The sequence below is a fragment of the Strix aluco genome, chromosome 3 (assembly GCF_031877795.1).
Source record: "Strix aluco isolate bStrAlu1 chromosome 3, bStrAlu1.hap1, whole genome shotgun sequence".
Classification (NCBI taxonomy): domain Eukaryota; kingdom Metazoa; phylum Chordata; class Aves; order Strigiformes; family Strigidae; genus Strix; species Strix aluco.
The window spans coordinates 105,034,543-105,056,409 of record NC_133933.1 but is presented as its reverse complement, the minus strand read 5'-3'; the positions used below and the strand labels follow the sequence as shown (position 1 = coordinate 105,056,409).

Below are 21,867 nucleotides of genomic sequence, written 5' to 3'. Positions count from 1 at the left end.
AAATGTTTGTGTCCCTAAATGTTAATGTTCATTTAACCAACCCTCCACTCACAACCAAATGTGAAATTACATCTTTAGTAAAATGTGGATGGTGATTTGGAGAAAAAAATTATTTGTGGAATATTTTGTCTTTTTAATCAACACAGAAAGCTAAAAAGAGGAAGTGGAATTTGCCAAAAGACATCTGTGTACCTGCTGCTTAGGCAAATCAGTCTTTTCAGCCTTTTCTCCTTCTTCTTTGCTGAGTGTCTTGCTGAGGTTTGACACCCATTTCAGTAAATCCCCAGCTTTCTCAACATGTTCCTTCTTTTCTTCTTCCATTGACTTCTGATGAGCACCACGAATTGTAAAAAAACATGTAAATGTAAATTGTCGGAATATTTAACATTAACATCCATAGAAACACAATTCTACAACAATGGCAATATTATCACATAAAGTGATTTGGTTTTATTTATCACCACATGCATTACTATGACACTTTGATGTAGGAACAAAAATGCCACATAATTATAGACATTAACAAAGTAATTCCTCAAATGATTTGTAATTATGATTACAGTGCTTATTCATATACATGTACATTCATTATTAAATGACTGATATTAAGAAAAAGCATAGCTTCCCAGCCATTACTCAGCAGATAAAATCTAAACAATATTTATATATAAAGTATCTCTGAATTGCTGCCTTTGCATTACCCTCAGGTGTGGATATGTACAGCCAGCATAGCATATCAGCATTTTGCAATTTATACACATGGATTACTAAATTACAATTAGGAAGAATACATTGCTTTTATGTCGACAAAACCAAGAACAATAAAAGTAAAATATTGAGACGTTTCATCTTTTTCTGCACAGGAAAATGTATTTCTTTTTGTAGTAGTATAACCTGTTAGTAGTTTCAAATTTATCAATACTTAGAAAACACGCTCAAGCCCTTCCATGTATCACAAGTAAAAATCAGTAATTTTATCTCAATGGGTTTTTTTTAAATTTGATATGTAATTGGAATTCACTTGCCTATTAGAGCATGAGAACAATTCTAAAAAAAAAATAAAATGTTACCTAAGTGAGAGAAAAAGTTACAATGTGTAACTTTATGATGCGAGTAGCTCATTAAAATTAATGAAATACCAGTGTGAGAAAAATTACTTACGCACATGTGTTTACTAGACTGCAGATTTAACCCTTGTATACTTTATTGCCACTTTAGTAAAATAAATTATATATGCAAACTGATCTGTAATATTAAATTAAGTATCAGGCCACATGAAATACTGCACTGTCTTCATTCGGAAAATGGGCAATCCCTTTCCATTTTTAATACAAGAATCTGATTCTTGTCTCACCTAAATCTACTCATTTTGCACTAATGTTAACTTCACCAACCTTAGTATAACTTCTGATTTATACTACCTACATGTGGATAACGCTGGACAAGGCCTTCAGGTAAAGACTGAACACATAGTCTGCATTTTGAAATTATGAATCTGCATAAGTTTACCTATGAATTTCAACTTTGTAACAAGTAATATATAATTCCAGTTTTAGTGTTTTATACTAATTACTGGTTTGTACTACTTAGTTTTACAACAACTCATGATTATGTTAGAAAACACCATTTATGATTTTCCTTAAAGGTCATCATAGATCTTTTCCTTGACTTGAGTGGGTTTTGAAGCAGGCCCCAAAATGAGAATCTTTGTTCCATTATGAATTATAGTAAAGACTGGAAATTCCTGTTTTCATGGGTTGAGCTGCTTCTAACAATCGCAGCCCAGTGTGGCAATCAAAAACAGCTCCCTCTAAAGCTTCTTTGTAGGTTAACTTCTTCTTCGTTTTGGGGCATGTTAAAACTTTAACATACGATTTTTCATCTTTCATCTTTGTAGCTGTGAAAGCATCAATAATACCATTCTTAATTGCATCTTCCATTGTTAATCTGGAATGAGACTTTGGATCTATCAACCCACCAGTCAAGTACTGATACTCTAGGCATCGCATGCCCATTTCTTTGTCTACAGCATTCAAATGCATAGCTTCAACAGCTGACATAACTGTGTTCCTTACAGGGTGAATGATCCCAGTAAAGATCAGTTCACACTGCTGGATTTGCTTGGCACAACCATCATCGATTAACTCCCTTTGCAAAGCCTCTGAAACACTGTACCTTTTCCCAGTAAATGGATCAATTATGCCTCCTGTACTAACCTGAGCTTCAAGACATCGGAGGGCAGTAACTCTATCTACCAAGTTTTTGCGTGAGGCTTTTAAGACTGGAATTCTTTCATTGGTTTCAGAAAGCCAGAACCCTGCAACAGGACTGTTTAAATCTTTATTTGGCTGTGAACTGCTGACTAAAATATCACCAAACTCATTAGCTGTGATTAAACCCTCCTTATATTTATTGACTAATTCTCTGCCAATTCGACCCTGATTTAAGGTCTCCTCAATATTAAACTGTATACCGGTTTTAAGATCTGTAAGCAAAAGAAAAGAATTCCCATCAGATTCAAAACACGTAGACTCTTTCCAATCAAATTCCTGTTTTGAAAGCTCAAGATATGCAGCTTTATCAACACAGTTTTTTTTGTAAGCTTCATATGAAGTCATTTCAGCTCCTGTTTTGACATCTACTACAGAAATTTTATGACTTTTCTCTGCTGATGGGCTGCTTATTTTCCTTTCACCAACCGGAAGCAGAAAGCATTTACTGCTTACACTGAACAAACACATTTTCAGCAAATCACAGTAGTACATAGCTTTCCTGTTATTTGGATTGTGAAAACATTTTGCATTACTAGAAGGTTCATGCAAAAATTTTAAAATTGTGTTACTAAGCAAGCCAAGCTGCACGGCGGTTTCTGGAGGAACACGAACACTTCTTAGAGGATCAATGACCCCCCCACTTGCAATCTGAGCCTCAAGGATATTTTTACCTTTTTGTCTTTCTAAGAGTCGAGCTTCCATAGCCTGATAGACAGAGATCACTTTCCCAGAACAGCAATAGCCCAAAACAGCTTTCTCTGCCTCAAGCAGTCTACTCTTGAATTCATTATCTGCAAGTCCTCTAACAACCGAATCATCAACAGAGAATTTCTGACCTGTTGTGGGATCAATGATGAAACCAGTAGCTGCCTGGGCCTCTAAAAATGCTAATGCCAATGTTTTTCCTATGATTCTTCTCCTTGCTGCTAAAGCAAAAGAGAGTATCTCTTTGCTGGATTCAAGGTACAGTCCAGCTATAGCTGTAGGTTTAGTTAAAAATTTTTCAAGACTTTTCTGAACCTCATCAATAGTTTTCTGCCCTGAACAGAGCTGCTCAACTGTGAGCCTGTCTAAAAGTTTAACTTCAGTCAACTGTCTGGCAGTTACATCATGTCGGAGACCTTGAAATTTAATATAATCATATTCCTCTGTAAAATATTCCAACTGAGTAGCATCATCAACAGTTTTCAAAATCTCTTCCCCTAAGAAAGAGCTCATCTTTGCAAAGTCTTCTTTCCTAAACCCTTCGGATGTTTTGTTTCCCTCAGATATTCTCTCTTCATTACCAAAAGTCTTGTCATTTTCTTGGTTTAATGTTGTGACTTCAACATGCATGTCATACTGCTTGTTCTTCACTATCTGCAAATAGGAATTTTTTGACACAGTGAGAAATACATCTGCAGAACTATGCTGTACATAATTCACTCCTAAATCCACCACCAGAGAAACAAAAGGGAGAACTTGAATATAAGTCAGAAAGGAGAACGGCTACTAGCATTGGACAGCAGAGAAATATAGATAGCTAGAGCTTTAAAGTGCATTTCAAACATTTATTTAATAACAGGAATATGACTAGACTAAGCAACAATAACTGTTGTTACTATACGAACTTAGTGCCATTAATCAAAGCTTATTTTGACCAACAATGATACTATGGGGTACATGAATTCCTATTTCCACCACAAACTTTTAAAATAATGTTTCTTAGATATTAACAAGCCTCCTACAAAGGTCTAATGAAAAGCTTTTTGTGTCATGTAAGAATGAAGTTGTTCCCTTCACCAGGGTGAAGGAAGAAAGAATTAGAATTCTTTCTTAGAAATTAGAAAGAATACAGGATAGTGATAACGTAGAACTAAAACCAAACAAAAAAGTAGAATAGTAAAAACCAGCACTAGGAAGGCAAACCCTCACAAAATGTAGTGTGTACCTCCAAGGGATGCCTCCAAGGTTTTACCACTCCTAATTCATGTTTCGTATCTTCTCCATGTCTAATAGTTTGTCTGGAACCGTGTAGGTTCCTGTTTCTCAAGTTGTCCCTTTCTGATGTTCCCAAGATTTGGCTTGCTTTATCAAAAGTTATCTGGAACTGTGTACTCGTTTGAGAAACAAACTCTGTAAAAGACTGGGGGCTTGAATCTTCTTCTAGTGACTGGTTTATTCTTGACATCTGGAACTGCACCTCTCTCGGTATCGTATCATCAGCACTCACATACAGTGTATTTTCTTCTATTTGATCAGATTTAAAACCTGATCTCTCCTGCTTCTGCCTTAACAAAGGGGAGCTAGGTTTTGCATGTGGAGGAAGATGTTCCAATTCTCTAGCTGCAGTGTCACTCAGGTAATTGAAATCATTCCCTCTTCTCTCACAGTTCAATTTAAATCCAGAATCTTGGAGTTTATTATTTTGCTGAACTTCATTCTGAAACGAAAGAAACCTGTGTTCACTCTCCCTGACCTGTCGATCCATTTTCTGTTTCAAGCCCTCAACCGTGCGCTTCTGCACTTCCAATTCTTCCTCAAGTTTCCTGCACTTCTGGTGATAGTCCATTTCAACCTGCTTCCCTTGCTGCAGTTGTTCATGACATTTTTTAAGCCTTTCTTGCAGATCTTCCATTTGTATCTTGTACAACATGATGTTTTCCTCAGCCATATGCTTTTCCTGCTGAAGAGCAACACATTCTAGTTTTATGCCAGAAATGTCCTTTTCTGTAATGCTATGGGATTCCAGTAATTTTTCAACTTTTTTCCTAAATTCCTCTGCAGAGTGTTTAAACTTAATGGATTCTTCCTGAAACAGAATCATCTTCTTATGTGCCATTTGTTCATCCAGAGTCTTCTGATGGAGTTCATCCTGTAATTTTTTCAATTTACTACTTAGCTCTTGTATATGAGCTTGTTGTAGTTGTATCTTCTGCTCACTCACTCTCTTTTCCATGGTTAGAGCATTCATTTGAGCATTTAGATTTTTAACCTCCCGGTCAATGGTGAGGGTGGAAGCACTTTGTTTATCACATTTTTGTTTATATTCACTAGCTAAGTCTTTTGTTTTTGCTAGATCAACTTCTAAGGTTTTGATTTTACATATGAATTCTTGCTCAATTATTGTTTGTTTGTGCAATTGTTCATTTGTTGTACGCAGTTGCTCTTTGAAACCATCTGCTAAGGCTTTTAATGCATCATTTTTCCTCTGAATACTTTGTTTTTCCAAAGTCATCTTCTCTGATTCAGATTGAATTTGCTTCATCAGTAGTTTTGTTTCAGTATTCCATTTATTAAGGTCCTCTATCTTTTCTTTCAATGTTTCTGACACTTGATTACTTTTGGCTAATTCATTCTTCAGCATCTGAATTTCCTGCTGGTTTTCTTTCTCTACTTTTGTTTTTTGAAGCAACTGTTCTTGAATTTTCTTATATTGGTCTTGAAGATTATTTGCTTCTCCTTTGCACGACTGTGTTCTGTGTTCAGCTGCCAGCTTCTCTTTTTGAAGAGAACTGATTTGTGAATTTAAATGTTTGATAGTGATTTCAGTTTTTGTCTGTGATCTAGTTAATTCCTCTACTTCTCTTTTTAGCTGTGTCTTTTCTTGCTGAACAGCTTTCAGCTCCTCCTGATAGTTCATCTTAATTTTCTTAAGATCTATAGCTTCTTGCATCACCTCTTCAGCTTTACCTGTGGTTTTATGTAGCTGCTTGTCCAGTTCTTTCAGCTGTTGCAAATATCCCTGCTCTACTTGGTCTTTTTCCTCCAACTTAATTTTTAGGAATTTAACTTCACTATTGACTTTATCTAGTTTTTCTTTTAATAAACGAGACTTTTCTTCTGTTGATGATTTCTGAAGCTCAATTTCATTCAGTTCATATTTCAGGTCTTTAATAGTTTTATCAGCTTTTTTGTTAGCAAGGGTTAGATCATCTATCTTCTGTTTAAGCTCTTCCACTTTTTTGGCTTCTTGTTTCTTCTGGAAGCTTGTAATTTCAGAATCAGTCCTACACTGGCTGCCTTGCCCAGCCATGAAAGTTGGCAGCAAAGTTTCTCTAGTTACAGAGTACTTGCCTTCAACAACCTTTCTTCTGGCTTCAGTTTTCTCTCTTTCTGCCATCTTTATTTCTGATAGGTTCCCTTTAAATTCAAGATCTTGTTCCATTTGCTTTATCAGTTTCATAAGTTTCTCCTCTCCTTCTGTTTTTTTCTTCAGCTCCTGCATTAAGGTTTTTTTTTGTTGCTCTAAATCATGAAGATTAGTATCTTTTCTTCTTAGATGCTCTTCAAGGTTTCTTCTCGTAAAAGTGCTTTCTTCTATTTGATTTCGAAAAGCACGGAGGTTTCCTTCCAGTACACTTCTTTGAGTCTCTGCCTGAAAAATGAGCTGCCTTACACACTCCAACTCCTGCTCTGCATCTGCTTTCTCTTTCTCAATGCTCTCTAGATCTATACGACACTGTTTTGCCTCTTGCTCAGCCTTGGTCTTCTGAAGACAGATCTCTTCCATATCCTTCTGCTGCTTCTTCCGCTCTTTTTCTGCAGCTTCCCTCACTTTAGGGAGCTCCTGTTCAACTTGGAATTTTTGTTTCTTCATATCCTCCAACATCTCCTCAAGAGTTTTTACCTTTCCCATGAGTTTTCTATTCTCATCAATTGTGCTATTTTGCTGTGCCATTAGATCTGAATATGCCTCACGTGCTGATGCTTCCTTATTCTTTAAAATCTGTAAAAGAAAGAGGTAAGCTGGAATGTACTTTTTGTAATACAGCATATGAAACGCGTTAGGCTCTTTGAAAAGCAGAATGGAAAATACTTACTCATATATATACGGTACATCCAGAAAGTAAGATGAGCAGTTCCCACCACCATCACCTTCTCTTGAAGGCTTCAGGAAGTTACCATTAGCCAAATATGAAACCTTTCATAAAGACATCCACAAAGCGAAGAAGTCCTGAAGCCTCTTACTTCAGTCAGATGCCTCATAGCGGTAAGCAGCGTCAAACAACAGCTCGCATATGCTTTTTCTCCAAACAAATAGGCAGAGCAAACAGTGAGCCAAACACTATGTGCAAGAATTCCCAAGAAGAAAGTGGCCTACCATTTCTGGATCAGTTCAGTAGGAACTGGAAGAAGGATTTTATGCTTGCAAGCAAAAATAACACAAGAGAAGTTTGGAAATCCCCTCCAAGAAAAGAAACAGTATCCAGAGCTAGAGCCGAGATGCATCAGGTCCAGAAAAAGAAGCACATAACCCCCAGTACATCTATGCTCCGTAGTGTGCTCCACAGTCCCAATGCCTCCACTGGCTCACCTGGGGGACTGGTAAGAGCACAGCTGCTCTGTAGCATACATACAGAAGTACAAACGTGGTCATGAGGAAAATCCTACCAAAAACCAGTCGGCTAGTAGTCTCCATATATTGGTAGATCAAAGGAAACTCTTATAAGCAAGATGCATATTCACCAGTAATAATATGGTTGAAACCATATATACCTTGTCTTCATTAGCACTATTATGGCATTAGTTACCAAATGTGAGCTAACATGAGGTAAGAACACATGTATATTCCTATGATCATATAAACACGGCATGAAGGGTAATTATAGCAACATTTTCTAATAAACAAAATGTTGGTTTAGTTCAAATTTGCCATATTTACTTTATTTTTCATATGATATATGAAACTTATTTCCTAAAAGGCTAATGCAAAGGCAGCTTCTTTAGTTCCTCTCCATATTTCCTGTGTCACAATTTTGAACAGACCCCAACAGATACAAAACATTTAAATTGTTTTCTTATCAGATCTCCTTTTATGGTCCCATAGACACAAAATCTGATGTAATATGCTTGAAAGAGAAACTAAAAATACAGATAGTCACAAACTGTATCTTGTTAGCTTTCATTATTTCTAATCGACATAGCTGAGCATCAGCTGGGTGGAAAAAAGGATGGTAATTAAATAGTAATAAATAAGCATAAAAATAAATTTGTAAGAACTTAAAAAAATTAACCATCTCAGAATGCACAGTAATTAATGTATCATTAGCATATTGATTGTTTAAATTATGTTCAATCAACTTAAAATCACTTGACCTTGCCATATTTTGAGATTCAAATGTTGATTTAGATTGGTTTAGAATCATTCTTAAATTAACTGTTTCACTTGCATTTCATAAAAACTCTGGTACCTTAGTAACAGTTGTGCTCCTTTTCTCTTCATTATCATTGCCTCTTTTTTTTTGCTTTTCTTTTTTGTCAAGTGAGGCTTTTCTCCCTGTTTTTCCACAGAATGTTTTCTGGAGTTCATTGCTTTTTCCAAGTACCTCTGTGCTATGACCCTTATCTCTACTGTCAATTTCTGCAACTAGCAATAAGTCTTTATATTTCTGACCCTGTTCTAACCTGTCTTCTCCACTCTGCTTCCCCCCACCTGTATTTATGTTGTCCAAACCATAAATTTTACCCTGTGATATTTTCTTCTCACGTACTTTCTCACTGTGACTCAAAAGCTTTTTTGCTAATCCATGTTCTGATAATGGAGAAGAATTCTCTCCTCCACAAATAATTTCTGAGAGGGCTATATTTGCATTTAAATCACCAGCATTTCCTAACAATTCTGTACCTAAATTTGGATCACTCTGCACTGGTGACACTTCAAAATCTAATGGATAAGATTCAGAGACTTTTGCTGCATACTGATTCTCCAAAATATTTTCTGAAGAAAAAGCCAAAATTTCTTGCATTGTACTCTTGGCTTCATTTGGACTTAAACTTGATTTTTCTAGGATTTCATTTTCTGCTATGAAGTAACTTTTATCCAGAGATACTCTGTGCAGTTTGTTTGTATCCCTTTCAACACTACCAGAAATGCCTGGAGAGCTCACAGATTGCAAATTTAACTTTGTTTTTTCCTTTCTATCATGCGCTGACAGCTCTCTGAAAGAGGATGCAGCTTTCTCTATAGGTATTGCATCCCTTACACCTGAAAGAGAGTCGCCCTTTTCACCACACACTTGAAACTCTCTGTCTTCAGAGTTTAATGTATTATGGCTATTACCTTCTGTAAAGCAATGTTCTTTACACTGACATTCTAACTGAGTTCTTGGTGAAAAATGTTGCTGCTTGTAAGGGCTGATATCCAGGGCATGCTTTCCAGTTTTTGGAATAACTTCATCTTTCTTTGTTGTTAGCTCAAAATTAGTTTCTGATTGCATCTCACATTCTTCCTTTGTTGAAACATCACTCCTTGCCTTTCTTGAACATTTTTTTTCTGTGGTTTTTTGTATCATTTCCACTTCAGACAACTTCTTTGATACTCCCTTTGTTTTCTGTCTCTCTCCATCAATATTTTTCTCATTTAACATTTCACCAGGATTGTTATTTACACTTACACAGATCTCAGCTGAAACAAAACAATCTGTTCTACCATTTTCTTCTTTACTTTGATCACCAAAACCCATTAAATTGTCTTGCTCTGTATGTAGCTTGTTTGCTCTGTTGTCACCAATGCTACCTTCTTGATCACTGAAATTTAGAAATTGCTTTAATGTTCTATTAGTTTTGATTTTATCATATCTGTGTACATCTAAGTTTCTTCTGTCAATTTCCAATTTATTTTCTGTGTGTTTAGGTTTACTGGAAGCGTTATCTTTTTGCAAATATTCCACATCCATCATGCTTTCATTAGGTGTGTTTTCCACTCTGAATTCAACAGCTTCATTACATCCCAAACGTTGAAAGACTTCAGCTGACTTCACAGGTTGATGGAGTTCACTCGCTTCTGGTAAGCTCTGAGCACGACAGCATGTAGATTAAATTGAGGTATCATGGAAATCATCTTATTTTTTCCCTCATTCTGTGCATTCTTAATGCCATTACTGAGAGTTAGGAAGAAAGATTGGCATGGAAGAAAATCTTGGAACAATCATAGACTTCAGAGGTCTGATTCCGGAAGAAAAAAATTATCATTCTTCCTTTGAAAAGGATTATTCATTTTCTTATTTGCTACCCCGATTACAAAGAAAAACCCCATCAAATTACTTTGTGTCTGGCAACCTACTTGTGTTATCTTCAAATAAGCTATCTAAGATTTAGAAGGCTGCCAGAACGTGGAGGAAGATGGAAGATGGGGGGGTGTTTGATTTCCAAAAAAAGCAGTCCTAGAGATTCAGAGCAGACTGAAATTCAAAAAGACTTTAAAAGATTCCATCTGCCCTTGGAGAACGTGAAGCCTATCAGCAATTCACAGGTTTCTTGATGCTTGTTTCAATTCTTGTTCTTTGTTTCACTTTTTATCCTTGATACCATTAACATTATGAGTCATACTCAATCCTCAGTTATAATGGCTACTTATCAACAAACATTATATATTTCCATCAGTATGCTCCACCACTTCATGATGTACAAAGATACATAGTGTTAAGAGTTTGTCCAGAGGTATTCAATAGCAAGAAAAGCCAATAAATACAAAGCCAGCACCAGAATTACACAGCATTCATTTAAGAACTCTGGGGTTTTTTTCTGTAATAACAGCATTAAAATGTATACCCTTATGAAAGTGTTCTCCAATTTCTATGTAATTTATATAGCACTACATTTAATATGGGTACAATTAATTACAGGACTACATTTAATATGGGCATTATTTTAGAGATATGAACTGTACAGATTATATGAAAATGCTGTAGTCTTTAAAAAATTATTACCTAATTTTTCAGAGAGAAACATTTCAAAAGAAAGAATTTAAAAGTATTTTTTTCTCCATTATTTGGAAGGTTGATTCTGCAGCAAGCATGCATTTTGAGTAATTTGTCTGCACACTAAGCCTGCCCTCATCTTAATGTCTGCATTTATCCAAAAGATCAAGCCCTAAAATATTAAAGTATTAAAATGTATTGTATGTAACTACATCTCCATCAGAATTTAGTGAATCATATGATCCTTCTGGCTGGAAGAACTGCTAAAATGGATGGATGGTATAGGATTTTGCTTATCTGAATGATAACAGTGTAATTTAACACTCCTGCATTCCTGTATGAAGTGCAGTATATAAGGAATTTTAGTCTTTCATATCTGCTGCGAACTTTGTGAATAATTCCAACAGGTACATTGCTCTTTGTTTGCCTAGCTGTTCTTTTTGCTTGGTTGGCTGCCAGGGGATAACCTACCTCTTCCTCTTCCAGTCTTTTCAAAGAGTCACCTGCAAACTTAATGTATTGCGTCATCAAGGTCACTAAGGCAGTATAACGAGTCCGTAAATCCATGAACTGCAAGAAACAAAGCAGGAGAGGGAAGGAAGATAGGGAAACGCTCCCATTAATCTTCAAAGAAGTGATAAACACTACTCTAGAATCTATCCTGATTTTGCTTCCAAAATCCTGATTGTGGAATCCAAAGTCCCAATTTTGATTTCAAAGTTGAAGGCCATCAGCTGATCAACAGGGTGCACTTGCACAAATAGATCTTAAGGATCTATGAGGAGATCCATAAGGAGAAGAAACCAGGAGACAGTGTTTTGACTTCACAGTCACTCGATTCTTTCCCCCTGTGAACACAGGTTATAAGAGGAACAAGCAGCACTGGTTACCATTCCTCTCTCTAACAGTTAGCAGGGAGGCAGATTTATCCTTCCTATCCAAATGAGGCCGATTTGCCCTGGAATCTGTCAAAAGTGTCCAGATTTGGTAAATTTTACTATAGCAAAGATGAAAGCTCCTCCTGTTTACTGTGATCGAGATCCAGCCTAGAGGTAGTTCTAAACAGTTTTACTGTGGTACATTTCTCATATAGCTTTCTACAATTTGGAGGACTTTTGTTCATCAACAGCAATACACTGTCTCGTTATCTAAATACTGCATAATGACCAATAGAATAACATCATATATCTATACAGAAAAAAATAAACTTGTTTGGGTTACCCTATTTAATCATTAATAAATCCAAAATCCCATTCTTGTGTTTACTCTGCTTTAAGCAAAGACTAAAAAACCACGTATTTTCCTGTCATAAGAAATCCATTTACCTCTTGAATAATGAAGTCTGACGAGCTTTGCATTCTTCGGCGTTTCACTGGAGACTTTTGTTGGGAGTCAACCATAGCTCTGTAGGTCATAGTCTGCAACTCATAGTCCTGTAAAAAGAGAAAATACACAAAATGATTGGCATGTCACATGATACTGATAATAAAAAAAAAAGGATTCTAAGCATAATGTTATTTATTACCTTCACAGCAGCTGAGTACTGTTCTGAATACTTCTGGCATTCATCTATTTTGCTTTGTTTCATTTCAATCTCAGAAACCAGCATCTGTAAAATATGAGCCTACATCTTCATCTTAAAAAAATATATTTATTACTATTATTATTAGCACTTCTACTTTATCTAACATAATTAAATTTACATAATATGCTCATTTCCATCTGTACAATATGCTCAAGCCTATGTCCTGGGCTTTGTCAGGCTTACAGTACAGAAGTAGTGAAAAAACCCTGCCAGATTTAACAGCTGGTAAGTGAACTTAAAACAAAATCAGGAATATACCATTTTGTGCATATAATTTGTTATTCTGTCTCTTATTTAAGCTGCATTTCCTTCTTGCAGGAGACGGCTGTTGAGTTTAGCTCTGCTTCCATGAAAATATTTCTACGTCCGTAAATACCAAGAGCAGTATTGAATAAAAAAGGATGTGATAAGGAGGGTCCAGAATTTTAGGCACTAAGGATTTGCTCTTCTTATATATTTGAGGACCAAAACAATCTGGTCTATAAAATGGCAATAGTCAGTGAGTGATATATTCATGTTAGCTGCATTATAAACATAAAACTGTAAAAGCTGGTGCTAACTTGGAATTTTACAGTAAGGGATGAGGTGCATAAGCACTTCATATCAAGAAATAAGACTGACATCACTGGGCTAAACTGATATTTGAATTCTTCGTTCATTACAGCAGTGCTTTCCTACAATGAGATCCCTTTCATACCTTATGTTGGTTCAGCTGTTTAGCCAATGCTTTGCTATTTTCAGGATGAATTTCTTGAATCTTTCGCTGAGTATCTTCTACTTGTTGAATCCAAGTGTCCAAAGAATTGTAAGTATCTTTGTAATACTTCAGAGATTTATTAATACCTTCTAAGTCACGCAACCTGATTTTATTTTAGAAGATAAACCAAGGGGAGAAGACGAATATTAAAGATAAGAAGTATAACACTAAGCCAAATACAGCTTTAAAGGCTTCGGATGCCTTAGCTCTGCTATAGCTCATACTATAAACATACTAAGATAACACTAGCTGAATGCCAAGTCAACTTCTCAAACACGAAGATTCCCAGCTTGATGAAGCCTTTTGGTTTGTCATAACTGACACCCGGCAGAGATCCTACTACAGAAGAAACTCTGCATATAACCCTCATTAGTGAGCTAAACTGCTTGAAACTCCATGAGCACAGGAAAACCCAAGCAAGAGGAAGGGCTCTGCAACAGCAATTAATTCTGTCATGAGAAGTGACAGTACTTCAAGTGTGACCTATGTGAATCAAGGCATGTGCTGCGCTGTGATGGAGTTAAGTAGTGCTTCACCACACTCTCTGTACCTCCCACAAAACAACAGGAGTTACACTAAAGCTAAAGACTTGAGATATTCTAATGTGTGAAAGCAATTGATCCTTTAAGCCCATTTTAAATCATGTTTTTGACCTGAAAGGAGAGTGTTGTGTATTTCTTGAAAGCGGTTTCCATACTGATGAGAATACTGACACTTTATCTTTCATGATCCCTATACCGTTACTTCAAAGATCGTATAAATATGACCACTCCAAAACACTGCAGGATAAACACACTTATTAAACAACTTTTTATCATTTGACTTGGAATGAATACTTTGAATCACTCTAGTGTTGTTCTCAAGATGCCGAAAGGAGACTGAAAAAGAGCAAGCAAAGGAAACTGTATTGCTCAGGTTTCATACTTAAGCATGTTTTAAAGCTAATAACCATGAAAATGAGAAAGGATCATAGTAACTGTAGCCAATATTTCTACATAATTTTTGTATAACGATCACCAGTGTCAAGCTGTTAGGAAGCAGCAGAGCGAACATTTGCAGAAAGCAGCTTGTTTACAACTCCATGCTGCAACTATCACAATCTGTCCTATTTACGCTAGAAGCCACTATGTATTAACAGTCATTTCTCAGCATATTCTATTCAGGATACAGTCCTGTGAGGAGAGCATGTGGTTCACGTTTGCCCTCTGAGGAAATAAGGACACTTCAGTACCTCATAAAACTACTATTTTATCATTTAAATTATGTCATGTAATCAAATTATGAAAAATTTGAGGTGGATTTAAAGCTAGACATTCTGCAGTCAGCTTTAAGTAAGTCAGCTTTTGCCCATCTTCCTTTTAACTTCCAGCAATGTTAAAGAGAGACAAATAAATTAGTTAATTACAAGTGAATAACTTCAATATTGCACCTGAATGGATATTCACCCGTTAAAAAAAGGAGGACAAAAATGTGAAAGGTTGTTGTGTGAACGTTTATATCAACAGCGCTATCTTTGATGCTCTTGTTCAGGTTATCTATAATGACAAACTGAAGTAGATTTTAAAAGAAATAAATTCAGGCTGTATAGTACAGACACCCTTAACTTGCCTTCCTTAACATTACCTATATGTAAAGGAAACAGACCTCTGGAGACTGAAGGAAAAAGTATTTCCAGGAATGTCAAGTATGGACATCTTCAGAATTACAGGTAGGTGTGTTCTGCTGTATCTGCACATCTGTGTAGGCATGTGCATTTGAGTAACATTCTCCAATGTCATCATGACAATAGTATTGAAGGGCTGAATTTAGAGCAACATCTCAACTGGATATTGAGGCTGCACGAAAACAGTTGTACACCAAAAGAAAATGCTGGCACTTCACCAGAAGTTACTGCAGTGAAATTATCACAGAAGTCAATGGAAGCTAAGGACTTCCAGACTTAGCATTTGAGTCATTAAAAGCAAGTTAACATGAATCCAATCATAACTGATGAATCAACTCATTAGTTTAGCCTGTCAGAACTAATTATGTGGAGAAACAGATGGCATTTCCATAGGACAGCAAGCCATTTCTGCAAGCTTTTTTTTGAAAGAAAAAAGACAATTTATTTCTACTGTGTCTCAGTAAGTTGTACGTAAATAAAGTTTCTATATCTTTTAGTGCTCAATAGTCACAGACATTTCCTGGGGAGAAATGATACAACTATGTCAACAGCACAGAAAAGGTAAGAATCCTTGATCTTAGCACATTTCACAAACAGTTCAGAAAACTATTCTGACCTATTTCCACATTCATTTTTGATTATTTTTCCTCAGAAACAAAACAGCATAAAACATGAAGAGATTGTAATAAAAAGTTATACAAACCTATTTTCAATTTGAGAATGAATGTTTTGCCACCTCTCGGCTAATTGATCAACTTTTTCTTTGTGCCAGTCAAAGTCAAGATCACGTTCCTTGTGCATTTTAAACATCTGATCACTGATCATCTTTGCCTTCTGCAGTTCATCCTCTAAAGCATGGAACACTTGTCTTTTCTCATCTACTTCAGATCTCCATTGCTATTATGTGATAAATGATAAATTGTAAATAACTCTTAAATTATGACACTATTTTATCAATGAGTATTTTACATGAGTAAAATGTATAAATTAATAAATGAAAAATGTTTAAATGAATATTTTACTTCTGGTTGCTCAAACAATAAAATGGCACCAGAATGGGTCTGAAGCAACTAATTAGCTATGAGCTGCGAAATAATTCTAAGTAACAGCATCCCCACAACACATAGATGAAAACACAGAAAGCAAATTAACACGCTTATCTTCTAAACTACAGCTTTCAAAAAAATCATTAAGCAGATGCCAATCATTCTGTCTAACAAAAAAGAATTACTCATCATTTTCAACATTAAAATGAGGTATATAAAGTACACAAAAAATGCTGAACTTCAACCCTATCCTTTCTCAAAGATACCTGCCAAACTTCCTATGAAACCCTGATTAGTATACCATAGTACTAGCCATTGTGGCCACATTTATGTTAATACATTTATGTTACCTTAAGTGTATATTACCTTTTGGAGAGCCAAAAAAATCTTACTGCAGCATCATCAAGTGCCACTCTTGAAAGTTCAGATACTTCGAGGCATTTCCTAACAGCAGGAATGCGCATGCAAACTATCCAATTCCTAATGCTCCAAAGCTGTCATTTTTTTCTGATATGTCAATTCTAACACAGACTTTCCTCCAAATATACAAGCCAACACTGTACAGCATAGCATAACCAAAACAGGTGTTATAAGACAGATCATTCTCCTACCATTTTTTGATTTGCCCATGAAAAGGCACCAGCCAACTCTTACCTTTAATGTACCCATCAGATTTTCAATATTGTTTTTGTCAGCTGTTACTGCCTCTTCTTCACACAACTTAGTTTCATATAGTTTTACTAATGATTCTGCTCCTTGGATGTTCTTCAGCACCAAATTTACAGTTTTCAATCTGAAAAACAGTAATCTCCTGTTAACTGAACCACCAATAACAACATTCAACACACCTGTGTTTTTTAGCCTTTCCATGTCATGGGGTACCACCCATTTATACAATGTTAAAATGTTAACTCCCTTTTTCCTTGATCAGTATTATTCATACTAATGTCTTTATATTTCATTTAATTTGAAAAGAAAAATGTAAACTAAAACACATGTGCTGGGAGATGGCCTATTACATACTTATCTATGTAAATAGAAGACATGGAATAAACTTGGTTCATGTTCTGAATAACAACATTGAGCTCAGAGCGCAGAGTAGGGACTGAAGGTGAACCAGCAGCTTGACTGAAAAACTCTTCACATTTATCTGTGATGACTCCCAAGTCATCCTTCAATCGATCCAGTTCTTTCTTCAGTTTCTGTAAAATGAAAGGTGATTGACAGTGCTTTTATCCTACAACAACCTGATGCATACTTTACATATCATTATCAGTACAGGTCTGCTCTCCTTTGCTTGTTTCATGTGGAAACTATTAAAATTTTTTTTAAAGGAACATATGAATAAGAGGGAAACTAACAGTCTCCATTTATTGGCACTTTTTTTCTCACAAACTCAAGCTTGACCTTTGACTCTTGTCTTTTCAAGGTGCACTGCAAACCTTCCTGGCTACACTCAAAATGTCTGGATATATTTTAAAATAAAACTCTTCCTAAGTAAAACAGCCTTTCTCAAAGGCTCACCTCTTGCTCTGAAATCCTAAACACACTTTCATGTAGATCATCCCTTTCCATTGGAGTTCGGATCTGTCGTATTAACCGCTCCTCACAAGTTTCCAGCTGTAGTCTGATATTTCTGACTTCAGAGATGTACAGATTGTAAATAGATTCTTCCTGCTCCTCTGTTGAAAGAAACAAGGCACATGTTAGTGAACAAAGCCATGATGTCATTTTCACCATGTCTTCTCAAGGAACACTTTATAAAGTCACCATTCTACAGATCCTTTCATGAGTGGCTGAAATTCCATCAGTTCCCATTGGAATTTTGGCTGTAAGTCAAATTTTAAAAACCCTTACATTTTAGCTATTATTACATCACCTCCTCACACATGAAAAGTTAGTGGACATCAATCCAAAGCACAGGCATCATCCCTATGCAGACACTGCTAAACTCAGTGACTGATTCTTTCAGTTAGATGATACCAGGCATAATAGTACAGTAAACCTCCAGGGCTTTTTTTTTTTTTTTTTAAACCTTCTCTTTCGGATGCACAGGGCAACACATCTTTCCTTAAGTATAGTGAACTACACTACTGCAGTAATCAGCTTTGCACTATTGTATTTAAGTCATTAGCTACTTGACAGTAAATCAGAACAGATATTTTAAGCTTTCTGTTCTTAGTGTATTTAAAAACAGGTAAGAGAGCAGTAACTACAGGCATTCTGTGGAGCTAGGAAAATATCCAGGACACTTTTCTTACCTTAAGAGCGTGAAAAAAGTTCTAATTCTGTTAAGAACTCAACAAAGTAATCAAGTTGCATTTCCAACATTCAAAAACAAGGAAGGCATGACTAAGTGACCTCTAATGTACATAATAAATTCTTGAGTGTAAAATTTTTTGTAGCACTCTGTATATTAAGTAACACATCAATATTTTTACATAGCTTAGTATATACAAAGTTAAAAATACTTAGAGCTTCTGTACAATGCAATTGTGCACATTGTTAAAATGATGACTCTATCTGTGGAGAAGAATTGGGGCATTAACAATATCAATATGGTAAAATGGGTAATTCACTAGACCTATTCAGAGAGAGAAGTTTTATGAAGAACTACAATATCTCTTGTGAGGGCATCTTTCTACTGTTCTCAGCAGTTTTACCTCTTTCTGCAGATTTCAGAAGCTCCTGATAGTATTGCTTGCAAACATTAACTTCCCTTTCCAGCTGTGCTGTATCAGAGCTTGTAAAGATTTTGGACTCCTGGCTATCTTCCACAAAATCATCAAAGCGGGACTGCAAATTGCTGAGAACCTGCTGATGTTCACCTGGTAGCATCGTCTTTATCTGCAACAGATTATAAACCCAAGGCATGGTCAGCAATGATGCATCAGTTCCCTATAACGCTTTTTATGAAAAAGTAGTATCGACCAATTACTAAGATGGCAAAGTCAATGAATTGAGGTTCTGAAAGCTTGTTGTTCCTAAGCTGGAGTCCACTTGACAGCTGATAGTTTACACTCACTATAAAATCCTTTTCCATCTTTAATGCCAGTGACAGGCTGTGTTAAGCCAATCCTACATCAGACACTATCTCTCCATCTAATGCCATGTAGCAACAAACTAACAGTTAGCAAGTCATACAAGTAGGGACACTTCCAAGAATTATCTCAGATTCTTTCTTTCTAACAGAAACTATGGGAAATTAGGAGTGAAAATGCCATTTTGGGTATTGTAAATATTATTGCAACAGTTTGTAGACAAATATACACCGATGTTGTACAATAAATTATTATATTAAATAGTGTTCTGCTATACATCTAACATTGTGTAACTCAGTGATCTCACACACTGTTTCAGCCAGAAAGAACAGTATTTTCATCTATATCGCTATTTCATTTCTGACAAATTGGTCTCACCTAGCTATTTAACAATTCAAGTTACAGACTGAAAAGAATGAAAAAAATGCATTACGGAGGAATGAGCGTTCAGCTGCCTTCAGCTTGAAAGACTGAATGTCACTTCACAGTTGTTCCGTTGTTACTAAGAAGTTGCAGCATGAGGAAATAATGGGGGTTTCCATTAAGATTAACCTTAGCCTCATTTAACTTATCTCCCCAGATATCTTCAACATAAATGCAGAAAGGTAGACTCTTGCAGAACAACATTCAGATTTAGTCGCTATTCATTGCTTTTGAGAGATTCTGTCCCGCTTCTGACAACAGAAGACTAGAGAGATGAGCACAAAAAGGCTGCAGGTAGTTTTCATGATACCACCTCTCTGCTCCTTCCCCAGCTGTATCTGTATAAAGGCTGCTCAGATCAAGGCAAAACACTGCACAGCGGTAACCACCAGGGCCACTGCCAACTATTCCCACAAGGAAGATAAGGATTGCTGCAAACTGTTGATTATACAGTATTTCTGGGAAGTGCAGCCTATGACTTCCCAGCAAATGGCTAAGAGGCCCTTCCTAGACATAACACATACCGAGGCAACATTGCCAGCTCGAACAGCTTCAATTTCGTTTGTCAGGTAACGCCAGGACACCACACTCTTCATGTTTACATGTGACTCGTGCCAAAGGGCCAGAACATTCTGAAATTGCTGTTCAATCCTGAAACATAAGACTCCAACTTTAGATCAGAGTAACACATGAAAGAGGAAAAAAAAAAAGTTAGACATTATTTTAACCCAAGCTTCATATAAATGAATTTTAAAATAAAACGGGTGATTTTGTTTTGTCCCCACCTGTTGGCCGTATCTATTGCTTCTTTGTTTGGTGGAGGAACTGTAAAGCATACAGATGGAACCATGGCCTCATTACCACTCGGGCTAATGACTTTCCATTTAGCACGATGGGAATTGTTTGCTAACACACACTCATCATCTTTGTAAATAGTTATCTAGTATCAACAGAAAAGCAGAATAATTTAATGAGCTAAGCATTACAAAACACTTTTAAAAAGAACTTTTGCAAATGGTGTCAACAAGTAAGTAACAGCACAACAAAAACAATGTTCAACACAAGGATTTGCTCTTGTTTACTAGGGTGGAAGAAATTTAGAGCCCAGAGTTCTCCAGGAACATGGTAATTAATGAAACTTTAGCTGAATTCTCATGTCTGTAATTGATTTGCAGAAATTCAAGTTTCTAACCTCAATTTGTCTATAGTCACAGATGGCTTTAATTGGGATGGATGTTTTGAGTATACAGTCAGGGTTCCTTGGTTTCAGCTGAATTATTGCCTTTGCTCTCCCCACAAGGCCTGCCACTGTGCTCTTATACTGCAAGAGTTGTTCTTTTTCTTCCTAAAACAGTTAAGAAAAGAATACATCGTAAGAGATGGCCAGAATACAGTGCTGCTTCTTTGATCCTGTTAAGCTTTTCTTTTCCTGACTTCTTTTACTGTGTTTCTTAGAAGTAACACGTTTTACAAGAACAAAGTATCTTTCTGAAACCACTGGTTTCCCACAACAACTGATATTGTAAAAGATAAAGAAATAAATAAAACTGTATTTTCAAGTTATGAAAAACAGTCATGACACATGGACAGATGGAATTATTTAAGTTCTAAAAAATTAATCTTTTTTTTTTTTTCCTTCACTTTAAAGGAATAATTTTAACACACATATTTTATATCCAACTATAATCTACACATTTCTTGTTCAATTGTAACTCACGTTAATAGGATCCCTGAATTCTTACCATAGATTCCTGGACAAGGTCTTCCAGCCTATGAAGGCTGCTTGATCTATCACAACTGTACTTTCGGTATATGGTATCTTTCAAACTCTTTAAATATTCCATGGCTTCTTTGGCATCACTGAAAAACTAGGATGAGATAAACACCCAGGTTATTTTTAAACAACCTAAAAAGTATACAAACAGATACATTATGTTTTCTTTAAGTGCTGACTTTTAAAAAATAACCTTTTCTAGTAGCTTGAAGTGACCACTGCACCACACATCACTATTCATGATCTTATGTCTAAATGTACTCTTCAAGAAGGCACACGTTGTAACACCAGTTATTTTCAGTACTATCTACATGCAAAATTAATTCAGCAGTTATTGAACCTCAGTTAATTACTGTTCCTGCAATGGAAAAATTTTCTCAAGTGATTCTTGCTTCATTTGGAATTACAATTACTTTCATATATAAAGATCAGACAAAGCCTACAAGCTGTAGCAAACGAGCTGCAAAATTCAGCGAGCACACTGAAGCAAACATTTTGTGTGGGAGGGGAAGTGAGTTGCCACACTTGGCAGTTCTGCATGGGCATGTGCACTTCCAAACTAGGGTACTGGTTAAGCACAACTGAGAAGGGAAACATCCTGTGATAATCCTCACCCCATTCTGT

General features: G+C 36.1%; 1 protein-coding gene across 9 annotated transcripts in view; it reads right to left on the bottom strand.

Moving 5' to 3' along the window:
- DST (dystonin) overlaps positions 1 to 21,867 on the bottom strand; it is a 316,145-nt gene that overhangs the window by 119,619 nt on the left and 174,659 nt on the right. For 6 of the 9 annotated variants that reach the window (XM_074819867.1, XM_074819868.1, XM_074819869.1 and 3 more), the window contains 14 exons: positions 21,212 to 21,337; positions 20,662 to 20,814; positions 20,255 to 20,409; positions 19,994 to 20,120; positions 18,669 to 18,852; positions 17,530 to 17,687; positions 17,029 to 17,207; positions 16,660 to 16,798; positions 15,663 to 15,856; positions 13,237 to 13,399; positions 12,480 to 12,563; positions 12,280 to 12,387; positions 11,426 to 11,524; positions 193 to 327 (listed from right to left, as the gene is read on the bottom strand). In XM_074819867.1, the coding sequence (XP_074675968.1) occupies positions 193 to 327; positions 11,426 to 11,524; positions 12,280 to 12,387; positions 12,480 to 12,563; positions 13,237 to 13,399; positions 15,663 to 15,856; positions 16,660 to 16,798; positions 17,029 to 17,207; positions 17,530 to 17,687; positions 18,669 to 18,852; positions 19,994 to 20,120; positions 20,255 to 20,409; positions 20,662 to 20,814; positions 21,212 to 21,337 (2,004 nt within the window). Of the gene's footprint in view, positions 1 to 192; positions 328 to 1,715; positions 3,633 to 4,203; positions 6,982 to 8,446; positions 10,049 to 11,425; positions 11,525 to 12,279; positions 12,388 to 12,479; positions 12,564 to 13,236; positions 13,400 to 15,662; positions 15,857 to 16,659; positions 16,799 to 17,028; positions 17,208 to 17,529; positions 17,688 to 18,668; positions 18,853 to 19,993; positions 20,121 to 20,254; positions 20,410 to 20,661; positions 20,815 to 21,211; positions 21,338 to 21,867 lie in introns of those variants that run through there. The other 3 variants (XM_074819863.1, XM_074819864.1, XM_074819872.1) reach the window with 2 other exon arrangements.